This window comes from Anoplolepis gracilipes, chromosome 6, assembly GCF_047496725.1.
Source record: "Anoplolepis gracilipes chromosome 6, ASM4749672v1, whole genome shotgun sequence".
NCBI lineage: Eukaryota > Metazoa > Arthropoda > Insecta > Hymenoptera > Formicidae > Anoplolepis > Anoplolepis gracilipes.
This window is the reverse complement of record NC_132975.1, coordinates 2,028,236-2,041,392: the sequence shown is the minus strand read 5'-3', so window position 1 is coordinate 2,041,392 and position 13,157 is coordinate 2,028,236. Positions and strand designations below refer to the sequence as shown.

Here is a 13,157-nt window from a genome sequence, read left to right as displayed (position 1 = left end):
TTACATATTGTGACTAAAAATTAAAGCTTCCAGTTCGCAATCGACGAGTTGAGGTTTATTGAAGGCGTCGCTGGCGCGTATTACATTTGATACTTCTTTATTATTCGTTATAGTGGACGCGATATTGGAGAATTGTGTAAACTTAGTATCGACTGTCTCGGTGATTCTAACCAATCGATCAAAGGTTACATCGATGCATTGATCGAGATTAAACATACGGTGTAACGCCGGTTCAATCATCATCATGCGTACGTTTAAAGATTCGAGACTTATAAGTTTAGTATCGTTAATCGTATGAACTCGCACTGTTAGCGGTCTAACGCTTATAAAATTATAGGTATCTTTAGAGTCCTTTCGCAGTAAATCGTGAATATTGCGACGTTGCTCGTAGAGTCCCTTCCACGTTTCGAGAGATAATACCAGTTCCTTTCTTTGATGATCTCCTATGACAATTTCCATGTAACTCGGTGGATCCACATTGATACCAATTTCAAGGAATTTGAATTCCGTGGTTGTCAATGCGTATCGTCTACTTAGTATACGAATCGCACGACGCTTTAACGAAATGCTGTAGAAAAATAAAAAAAATTAGTTTAAAAACAATTTGTGAAAAATAGAAAGAAGTTAAACAAAAACTTACTTGTCACATTTGTTCTCAAACGATGTTGTTTCATAACGACTCGGTACGTAATTATTCACGCTTCTGCTGGGGCCGCCACTGCTTCTTTCGACGTAGTACATATTTCCAGATGTCAAAAGTGGACCACTTTCACGACGGTTAACGCAACACTGACCGAATGAAGAATCAAATATACGTGACACCCCGTTTTTTCAAAGTAGTGGGGGAGGAGATTAGTGGTAAATGTGGTGGAAGATTCTAGAATACTTTAGTGCTTTGAAATTTTTAGGAGAAGGGAGAGACGATACTCGGATAAAAAGAATTCTTAAATGACTCGTGAGGGAGGGAGGGAATATGGAGGGGGAATATAAGATAAAACATATTAATGTTTAAATATTTTATTTTTCCAAATCTTGCAATTCTTTCTGGCGTTGCGACTACCAGTTAAATATTTTGAATACATTTTGTAATGCGCAATTCTTAACATGTTTTCCACATCGTATAGTATTTTTAACATCTAGATTATTTAGAGATTCGATATCGTCGTAATCAGCATCCAAGGTCTCAATGATTAAATTTTCTCTCGCATCGTCGCCGAGCATATTAACAAGCTATTCTCGTTTCTGACATCCTTTAATGTATACGATACACTGCATTTTATCATCTTCTTCTTCAACTACAGCTGTTGTAATCAATTGTTTCGCCGTGCTGTACGCAACGATTCCATCCTCCCATTGTAGTCCATGATGATTCGCCATCAACCATGAAGCTTGACACTTTTCGGATTTTGTAAGGAGATGTCATGGTATAGGACTCCGAAAAATGTAGTGTGCGAGAACAGTTCCTCTTCTCAGCACTGCCACCTCCTTTGCGATGAATTTATTCGAAACGACAAATCCTTGCAGATCGACAAACGTTGGTACAGACATGATGAGATCTCTTTTCGTCAGTTAAAAAGAATGACAACCATCTCGTAACACTTGGATTTATATCTAGCTTCCCCTCTCTCTAAATTATTGTCGCAAATACTTAGGTAATTTTGCGCACAACGTTGGTCAACGGGTTGTACTGGATCACGCGATCGTGTATGATGAGACAGTACGCAGTCGTATTATTAGACACATTCTCCTTACACTCAAATTCCAATCGCACATCCACGGTTGCACTCTTAACCGATTCGTTTTGTCGAGAACAATCGATGATCACAAATGGACCGTAATGTAGAAACAGTGAGACTCGGTTCGAGGTACTTGTATCCGTAATAGTTTTTGCAGAAACGCGCGTACGTGTCGTACAGAATCGACCATCTCTTTTTATCGAAATCCAGATTCATGTCGTCGTACGGATAACATTCCGAGTTCAGATAAAGTTTCACGTTTGTTAATTTACAGTCGTCGAATTTACTCGCATCCTCGGACATAACATTCTTCCGGTCTGTCTGCAGAGCAAAGATAACGTATCGTGGTTTCTCCAGCTGAGTCGCGGTCTTAATGGCCCACGAATGCTTGGTTGTACGCTGCAACCGCGGAAACTCGTACAGATCCCACAAGCGAAAACTCATGCTGAGGTAGCGTCCACTTTCCAAAGCGCGCAGCATAGATAACTTTAATTTCACTCAACAACACATGTGGCATTCGCCATTGTATCTTGAATATGTTGAGCACAGACTCCAGCGTCGAAGCTCCAAGCAGACAATTATTGTCATTGCGCGATCGTATTAAGATCAACTCGTGACGAGCGTTAATTACTATGCGTCTGTAATCCTCGCAAAATCCCAATAACATGTAGAGCGGTACGCAAAAATTAAAGTGTCCATCCACAATAGTTGGCTCACTTCAGCCAGCATTTCTCATAATCACGCTTCTATCGGATGATATTGTTAGTTTATGAGCATACTTGTTATTCCCACGTTTCTATTCCGATCAATCTCCACACCATCGAGTTCGTATCGAATCTCGTCAAACATGAATGCAACACAATTATTTTGCAGTACCACATCGGAACCGGCAGTTGGCTTCTTTATCTTCAATTCTCCCTCGATGTATAAGAAACTCTCGTACGGCAATGTATACAGATCCTGTTGTTGTATGGGTATTCTTATCTCATCACTGTGTCCGAACGTTGTGTTGGCGAATAGGTTGTAGGAGTGAGTCTCAATCTTAACGATGCGATCGTCAAAGATTGACTCGTCCGCGATGTTGAGAATGTCAGTCATCGTTCAAATGTTTCGCACCGCGAATCCCAAAGATTATAAAAACGCAACGTTTGATGCGTTCAATTTCTTTTTCTTAGTGCCGGATGATTGGATATTAGCAAATGTCGATATTGTTGTCGCTGGCGTCGTATAGATTGTGTTGTCTTTCACGTCTTTCGATCCGTTCAACACGAGCATCACACGCTAATTTTGCCACCACCGTACATGCAATCTAATGGTGATCTCTTCTCCTCGAAAATCGAGTAATTGTCCTTCCTGGTCGACAACGCGTAACGTTAAATCCGTAATGCATCGCACGATGATCGGTAGGTAAATGATGTGCGCCGGTGTTTTCGATATCTTATATCCTGGTGGTACCCTCGGTGAAAATTCGTGTATCGTATGAACGAGTTTGCCGTTGTTGTACGCACCGGCGGTCACATTACATTTGACGCGGATAATGTTCACGTTGATAATGTTAATCGGCATGTCCGACTCGTACCATTTTCGCGGCTGCAGTATACGGTTCGAGAATCCTAGCAGCGATCCAATATTGTTAAGCTTGCTAAAATTTAATCTGTAGGCGCATTTGATCTCGCTCCTCATCGTATTGTAATTAGCGCGGAGCACTATAGGCCATTCTCCAGCCTCAAAGTCATCGTCGTCGTCAGTGTGTTTTTTATCACCATCACGAACTATGTGTTGCGAACGTTTTCGTGAAATTGTATGTTTCAAAAATTTATGTATCGCTTGCAGCTCGTACGATCCCTTGGGAATCGTAATTTCCGCATCGTCTTTGCCAAAGTAAAATTTATTATTCGAGGAATTCACGTTCGATATTGTGTGATAACTCTCAAAATCTGCTAGACCAAGCTCGTATTCACCGTCGCTTAAATCTACATTGGGAAAGTAGTTTGCCGCGAGAACGCTGCTCTTTCCAGTCAGCGTGAATGTCATAGACATGTTGACCAAACTGTTTAACGAATACTAAGTTAAATAGCGCAATGTATGTCTTTAAATTCGCGTGCATCGACCGTTCGGAGAAACTGCAAGCACAATTGTCCGCAGATGCTTTGATTATAAGTTTGATAGGATGTGTGATTATATTCTATTTTTGTCACATTTAAATATCGCACCAATTCATTCGGCGGTCGAAGATTGCCAAAACTGTCAAAATATATAGCTCGATTCCCTCTCTTTGCATACGCTACCCAGTGAGTACCCGAGCCTTTAGCGTTATCCAAATTTATGATGCCGCTCTCGTTTCGATATATACCACCGATCGGTAATGAGTTACGCATAAAAATACCTCTAAAATATGGAATGTGCATACGTTTTGCTAGTTGCAGCAATTGTATGTTGGTAGTTACGCCCTCTGGCATTTTTAGCGTCTCTTTGACGTTTTTTTTTTCTTCTTTCTCATTGAGACTCCTCGTCCGTATTTGTATGGCGCGAGATACAATCCGCGACCTTCCATGGCGCGATTGTGACGTAGCATCTCTTGAAACTGACGTTGTGTAGCTTTTCCATCGTTCACCATCTTTGCTACACCAGCCGCTCCACCAATCAGAGATCCGAGAGCGCCCAACACTGGTAGAATCGGTAATACACCTCCGCGTTTCACTACCGGAAGTATTCGTTTTTTCACCGTCTTTTTCATCGTTTTCGTCTTTAGACCCATACCGAACTTCGTTTTGGTTTTCATCGCTGTCCAGACAGCTGTGGCTGCGGCTCTCTCACCGAGAGACGAATCTTTCGCAGTGATGCGAGTTTGCGCCTTTTTGGCGAGTATCCTATCCGCCGCGTGTCTTTCGGCAAGATCGTTACTCCGAAAGTACGCTATATCGTGTTCACGACACTCCGCGTCCAATGGGTACCTCAATCACTTCTAGCCAATCGTTTTTCTAGCCGCGTGCCCGGACCGCAAAACTGGTATCCAGGAATATGCAATTCGATAGGAAGCGCGTTTATCACACGATTTAATAGACCTCTACCTATTTGCGTTGACATTCACGACAAGTTTATCGCACGATTTAATAGACCTCTACTTATTTGCGTTGACATTCACAACAATCTTTTATTATTGGCGCTGGACCGTCAATGTGCGTTTGTTGCCACGGTTGATTGTAATGTTCGAAACAGCGACGATAGGTCTGAACCTCCGAATCCGCCTTTATGTATTCCGGAAGTTTGTCCCACACGTAGTGGACGTGATTGCCACACATTCGCAATAAAACTGCGTTAGATACAAACTGTAGCTGTTCGGCACTCAAATCGAGAATATCGTAAGGACTTGATAGCAGGACAAACATTTTTTCGTTACTGAGCACTTTGTAGTTCCGCGCAGCTATAAATAGACAGGCGTACGATCCGAATTGGAAGTGGGAAAATGAAATTCGTGCGACAACCTTTTGCGATACACGTGACAAATTACGACGCCAGATTACGCTCGATGGGGGACAACACGGAGATGCGTAGACACGGTACGATGCTGCCGAATACTATACGCGCAATCGTGTGCGGCCCCTCGAGTTGCGGTAAAACTAACGTGTTGATTAGTTTGATAGAAAGCCCGCATGGCGTCCGCTTTGCAAATGTGTACGTGTATTCAAAGTTACTGCAACAGCCAAAATATCGATATCTGAAGAATTTGTTAACGTCGATCGATGAAATCGGCTATTTTACATTCTCCAATAACAGTGACGTCATTCCACCGAGCGAAGCACGTCCAAACTCGATTTTCGTTTTCGATGACGTGGCGTGCGACAAACAAAACGATAAGAGAATATTCCTCAATGGGAACGCCACTCGAACGTCGACTGCTTCTATCTCTGCCAGACATATGCGAGAATACCGAAACATCTTTTACGCGACAATGCGAACCTGCTAATCTTGTTTAAACAGGATGGCACCAACTTGAAACACGTGTACAACGATCACGTGAATACCGACATGTCATACGAGGATTTCAGTGAGTTATGTCGTACTTGTTGGCAGCAAAAGTATGGATTTCTCGTGATAGACAAGGATAGCTTGCTTACAAACGGGCGATACAGAAACGGATTTAACGTGTTTGCGATACCACAAAACGATTAGTCGTTGCCTACATTCTGTCGTGAGGGATGAAACGCGAACGTTCAACACTCTCTATCGATATGGCTGGGAGCGATAATATTCGCGAGCGTGAAAAGATGGCGAAGGAGATTGCGAAAACGAGCGAATCGATCCGCAAGAAACATCGCGCTTTGAAGACCGGTAACATCGATGACGATATCGCGATCAAGACCAATTTTAAACCTATTATCGAGCCGCTACAAAAGATTGTCGACAACTCGATTGCGGTTAAAAATAAGTCGGAGAGTAGCGCAAAGATTAAAATCTTACCCATCAAGCAATACAAGGAGAATGAGAAGGAAGAGGATAAAGATGACGAGGTAGAGGAAGAGGAAGAGGAAGATGCGACACCGAAAAAAAGGAAACGATCGGACGTTTTACTGTATGAACCGTCGATAGCCTCTACGCCGTTAGCCGCACCAACAAGCGTAAACGAAGATGTTTTCGAAACCTCGGGCAATATGCTCGAATCATCGTTTGTTCGAAACAAGTTACAAACGCCGGAAGGTCAAGAAACGTTGCGGGAGTACTTTGGACCACTTCGGCAAAAGTACATAGGCGCTTTGCTCAGTGGCGACAAAAATCACGAGATTGATCATGTGTATGGAGTCTATTTTGACAGAAAGAATTAAATGCGACTCAGCAACAAACGATTCAACATCAACAAAGATGACTTTATTATCATAGACGACGTGCGGTACATTGGAACGCCAGGATTGTACGAGTTGATCTTCAAGAGAATTTCCGATGACGAACTTTACACGAGGGGGAACGATTTGGAAAAATACAAGAGTATATTATTGGTGACGAACGCGCATAGACGCGATTATGATGCGCAGGGCCATTTGAAGGGTAACAGGGAGTACAAGTACAAACATATAATTGCACCGTTGATGTCGCTCGAATCGAAAAATACAAAATCTGGAGGGGAGATATCTATGCCTCGCGCTATGACGCTAACCAACAATATGATTGATTACGTGCACTGGGACGATCCCAACGAACTAGTGGATCGGTTACGATTGCTCAACGCTTTGCGCCAAGCTGGTCACAACGCTCACGACAACGAGATCCAGTCGATCATCGCGGAACTTCGCGAAACAGGAATTATTATAAATTAAATGGTGTCTCAACAAAACTAATCAGTCGATCAGCGTTGCGTGATACTTTACGAAGCATCAGAAAAAAATGCCTATCAACAAATTTGGATTATTCGATCCAAGAAATGATGCAATCGGCACAAACGGTTTTTGGGATAGATTGGTAAAAAGTTATGTGCACGAAAACGTTTTGTGTCGCGTCGTTACAGACTTCGATGCAAGGTCACGTAAGATTCGCCGTGTAGCGCAACCAGAGGCTGACACCGATGCCGTCAACAAACTGTATGTAGAGTCCTGCGTTAAAAGATTAATGAACAGAAAGAATTAGACGAGAAGCTGATTTTGCTTGAGAAAGACATGCGAGCAATATAGATTGTGCTAAACGAACTTCAACGCCCGGCTAACGCTAACTCAGAAACAACTATCAACCTAAATGAGCATCAGTGACCGGGTTAGGAGTGGCTATCAAACGGTTATCGAACAGCTACGAAGGATTATCGAACGGTTGCGAACAATTATCGAACAGCTACGAAGAATTATCGAACTGCTATCTAACTACAATGAGTGGCAGTGGCAGTAAACGACCTAGCAGCAGCAACTGCAACAGCTTCGAACGAGGCTATCAGCATCTCAAGCAAGGCTGCGAACGAGGCTACGAACACGTTCTTAACGGCTACACTTGAGAGTAACCTTGAGGTTACAAACAACTCAAGAACTCCTACGATCGGTCAAAAGACGTCTGTGAACGAGGCTACGAACGGGTCAGAAGCGGCTACGAACGATTCAAAAACGACTGCGAAAAAGGCTGCGAACGGGTCAAGAACGATTTTTGAATGGGTGAAGGACGGCGGTGAACAACGCAAGAACAGGTCAAGAACAGGTCAAGAACGGCTACGAACAGGTCAAGAACGGATCGAGAACGGCTACGAACAGGTCAGAACAGGTCAAGAACAAATTAGAACAGGTCAAGAACGGCTATTAAAGGACGAAAAACGAAAATGAGTGAAAAAAAAGCGAACAACAAACGGTCATCGAGAAAAACTGACAAAACAAAGAATCAACATAGTTTGGAGAGACGACAGTTGGTGAACGAACTGCACGCGCCGGCGAGAAAAAATATTCCCCGAAGACACGTCATAGTGCGGGGATACGATGATCTGTAACAAGCCGACATCGTCGAGATGCGTTCGTATTCTCGTTTTAACAAGGGTTACCACTACATACTCACCGTCATCGATGTGTTGAGCAAGTATGCATGGGCTGTATCACTCAAGAGTAAAGGTGGAAGCGAGACGGCTGATGCATCGCCAAAATAATTCGAGATAGCAAGAGATACCCGAAAAACATGCAAACTGATAACGGGAAGGAATTTTACAATACCGATGTGCAACGGCTTATACGGAAACATAACATTAATCACTATTCCACATATTCGGTATTGAAGGCGTCTGTCGTCGAGCGATTCAATCGCACGCTGAAGAACGACATGTGGGAGATGTTACGCTGAACGGAACTTACAAGTGGATCGACGCGCTATCCCGACTCATTGCAGAATATAACGCGCGAAAACATCGCGCTATCAATATGAGACCTATCGATGTTACTCCCACGATCGCTGATAGACTTTTAAATACAGTATACAACAGTATAAAAATTGCTGCTCCTGCAAAGTTTAAAGTAGGTGACCTGGTACGCGTTAGCAAATACAAAAAACTTTTCGAAAAGGGTTACACACCAAATTGGACAACCGAGGTGTTTAAGATTGTTAAAGTGTAACATACTAATCCCGTAACATATCTACTCGAGGATTATCGCAAAAAATCTATCGCTGGAGCGTTTTACGAGCACGAGTTGCATTGTGTGAATTATCCAAATGTGTATCTCGTGGAGAAAGTACTGCGTAGGAGGGGTGACGAGGTTTACGTGAAATGGCTGGGATTTGATAGTTCGCACAATTCTTGGGTACATAATCATGTAATTTAATTTTATAAGAAATACAATGTATTCAATATAAAAATATATGAAATATTTGAAATATACAAAATCTTTATTAATACATCCTTTCTAATAGTCATTACAATATATAAAATATGAAATATACATACAAGAAAAAAAATCACACACATTATATTTTATAAAGATATTTATAATGTCCCCACGGTAACGTATCAGTAGTTGTACGATATACCGCTTGTCGTCGTACGGACTTAGAGCAATTTTTGTTTCGCGAATGGTGTATACCTCGTGCAATTTTGATCTTATACACGATTGACTACGCGTTATTTCAATCTCTTCGTTCAAACACCGCGTGTAATCGTTAAACGTTATCGTTCTCGCAACAACGTTACTCTTGACACCTTTTACCTTTTTCGTATCCTTCTTACTATCCACGCGCAACGCATATATTTTTGCTCTAAGCCCGACAAATTCGGTCATTATGGTACCGTTGTTTTCATCCTTCATTAGACCCGGTACCTTTTTATTCACGAGCGGTATACCGTACGCATTGTCTATCACATAGTCGCTCGTATCAAATCTGCTGATGTCGCGTTTCATATTCTCGTACACATCGTCGCACTCAATGTGATATATAAGACTATCCATATCAGTGTACATGACTTGCATCTCTCCCGATACATTGATACCATATAATCGTGGTGAAATTCGTACAAACATGTCTTGGATATATCGAGAATACACATACATACCTACGTAAATTGGTTTGTAGAATTTCACCTCGCGTTTACGTAATTCTACAGCGATTAGATTTTCCGAAAAAATGCTTCTGCTATGAAAATTTGGTTTTGCAATCAATGTTCTGTGCCGTACCTTCCGTCCCATTTTGTTAAAAGTTTAACATCTACGCGATTGCACACATTTTCCATCGTTTTGTCAAACACTGCATTATTCATTAGTTTGTACAAATTTTTTTCAAAATCATTTTTTGCCAGTGTTCTAAATTGTGTTGAGTTCTATATAAGTACGGAGCCACGGAGATTAAGTGAATTGTAATATACGATGAATTTTTGTAACACGAAGACCGTGACGTGAACATTGCTGCAGGTTGCGGTAGTGTATCACGTAACGCTTCTTATCGTATAAGGTTGCGAGAAGCTTGCCCTCGCGCTTGCCGGGTGGTTTGTCGCGTGTCGGACAAAACGGTAGGTCAGTGTGCTAATCGTGAAGATGCTGCCGATACTCGAGATCGACTTCGAGGATGTAGCCTGTAGACGAATCGAGCGCGATCGATGATATATCAAAAATGAAAACATTATCGACCCACTGAAAATCGGCGTAGGGCAATGGTTGACACATTGCCCATCCGTATAAATTATTAACATCGAAATACATCAAGTACGTTGATGGTTTCGATGAGTCAATCGACTGCATGTACTTGTTATTAGCACGCGCGTATCTGTTGGAACATTGACTCAGACCACCGCGTATACCTCGTTCGATAAACATAACCATGTCAATGTCTGTGAGTAATTCAAATATAATTTTCGTATGCTTGAACATGGCGTCCCACGTGTAACGGGGAAGAGTATAGTAATACGCGGGGTCGAGCCCATAACTCTTGATATAACTCTCTCGGAAATTTTCAAAAATGTCTGCTAATAACAAAACATCGATTTTTAAATACAGATCGCTATATTCGCCTGGCGTTCGAATGGAGAATCGCTTCCACACAGTCTCAGCGTGCGCGTAATCGCTCTCAGATAATGTGTTACCAGTCAAGGAACTGTAAAATGATTCTCACGATGGTAAACACGCATCTTGCAATTTATCTACGCAGTCAATGTACTCGTACGGAAAGACACCTTTTCTTGTTAATAAATTGAAATCTTCGGCGGATAAATTTTTATATTCCGATCGTAAAATTTTGAGTTTATCCTTGCTCAGAAAAGACGCCAATTTGTCGAGACTTGTTGTGACAAATTTATATGAATCTATGAAACGTAATTTAATGTGATTTCCCGGTTTGTCTTTCGTACCTTTAACATGTTTCGTAAATAAAATATATTTTTCTTTTCTTATCAGAAGTAAATCGATTCCCCCTTCGAACGCTGTGGCTATTTCCTCGATTATAAAGTGAGAACCAGATAAAATCATAACCAGATAAATTGTGAAATACTATTGGAATGCAAAAAGATTCTTTGTAATTTAGATTGCAATTTGAATGCGCGGGACCTCTGTACCGCCCGGTTAAATGACAATGATCGCGTACGCGCGTATCATCTTCTACGAATGGTTTCTCACATATATAACACTGAGTCGCACTTCGAAATTCTTTCCATTCATTTTGCGTTAAATTTACCATGGGGACATTGGTTGTTAAAATATTTTCTACACGTTGCGCCAAATTTTTAAGTTCGTCGGTGAACCATGCAACGTAATTGGCTTCGCGACGAGAATGATACGCGGATAACGAATTATCGTACGAGCAATGTACATAATAAGCGATACTAACTACTTGGTGATGTTGAGAAAAATTTTCTTATTCTTTTTTCACCAAAACACACTCCAGGTTGGCACACGACGAAAGGTAGTCGCTCCTTCCTGTTGTAGTTGGTGAATGCGAGCCACTTGTCCTTATCGCTCGGTAACCGGATATCGCAGTCGTTCATCGGTAAATATTTACATAAGGTCACCCCTTTCAGAAGTCAATGACTTTGACATTTGTTATCAAGGTCACTGTCCTGAGTAACGCTTAAAAGGTTTTAGCCGTCGCTCGTTGTTTACTAAAAAGTTATAAAAATTTTTTTAAATTGACGTTTTTTGCAATTATTTTATCAAATACTGAAAATTTTAAAAAATGTTTCAAATAAAAGTTGTACGTCTCTTCAAAATACACATTTTATATCCTATCTATTTTTATTGTTATTAGCGAGTAATAGTTTTCGAGAAAAACAACGATAAAGACTCTAAACCTTATACAATATTAATTATAACATAATATATAATATAGTCCCACTGTATCCGCGTCTATCCGCGCATACACTTTCTACACATATACTTTCCTACCCACACAACAAATGGGTTGGGTTAGGTTATTTTTTTTAGAAGTGGAACCCCCCGCAGGGGGACGGAACCCACTATGCCCGCGGATAGACTTTCTATGCGTGAAAAGTGTATGCGTGGATACAGTGGGTTCCGCCCCCCTGCGGGGAGCTCCACTTCCAAAAAAAATAACCTAACCCAACCCATTTGTTGTGTGGGTAGAAAAGTGTATGCGCGGATACAGTGGGACTATATTATATATGGTATTATAATTAATATTGTATGAGGTTTATAGTCTTTATCATTATTTTTTTCGAAAACTATCACTCGTATAATAAAAATGGATAGGATATAAAACGTGTATTTTGAAGAGACTTACAACTTTTATTTAAAACATTTTTTTAAATTTCCAGTATTTGATAAAATAATTCAAAAAAACGTCAATTTTTAACAATTTTTGTATGTAACTTTTTAGTAAACAACGAGCGACGGCTAAAACCTTTTAAGCGTTGCTGAGGGTGATGATCTTAACAACATATGTCAAGGTCATTGACTTCTGAAAGGGGTGACCTTATGTAAATATTTACCCGTTCATCTTTCCACAGTCTACTGTATGTGATTGCAATTTCTCGACCGAGTGAAAATAGTGCATGCATCTGTAAAATAAAAGTTAAAATTTTTATATCCTTATTTTAAATATTTTTAGACAGTTTTATTAAATATACATACCGATCGCAGATATATTTTTTAGTCTTGTGTTTGCTGAGTTGCATATTAACAAGTCTAGATAGATTCTTAATCTATGCAAAATGTCCGATATCTTGCGCATTTTGCACATAGAGCAAGTTGACGTGCTTGTCTCTCTTTTGCTCCGTAAGGCGAATAGGGACAATGTTTTCGTTTTCAAAACTGTACACGTTGATTGAAATGTCATAAATTTCAAATTTTTTAATTTGATTAAGAGTGACTGGAAACTCAATATCTTGGAGATTCAGTACTGTTGTATAATGCGGGTACGATGATTGTCGGTGTGTGCGTCTTTCAGCTGGATACAGAGCAGCCACTACCGCCCACGCAAAACATGCATTGTCTTTAGATTGCACGTTAACCACTATTCGTTTCATTATTA

The 13,157-nt window shown here is 40.9% G+C and overlaps 1 protein-coding gene across 1 annotated transcript; it reads right to left on the bottom strand.

Moving 5' to 3' along the window:
* LOC140667177 (uncharacterized) lies at window positions 1-741 on the bottom strand. The gene is made up of 2 exons (XM_072894934.1): window positions 641-741; window positions 1-568 (listed from the first exon to the last, which is right to left on the bottom strand). Exons 1-2 carry the CDS (start codon window positions 739-741, stop codon window positions 1-3), a joined length of 669 nt encoding a protein of 222 aa, XP_072751035.1.
* Window positions 742-13,157: the final 12,416 nt, after the last annotated feature.

Coding starts and splice junctions, on each gene's coding strand:
- LOC140667177 (XM_072894934.1), bottom strand. CDS start 741: ATGTACTACGTCGAAAGAAGCAGTGGCGGCCCCAGCAGAAGCGTGAAT. Junction 569..640: donor TTTGAGAACAAATGTGACAA/GTAAGTTTTTGT, acceptor ATTTTTCTACAG/CATTTCGTTAAAGCGTCGTG.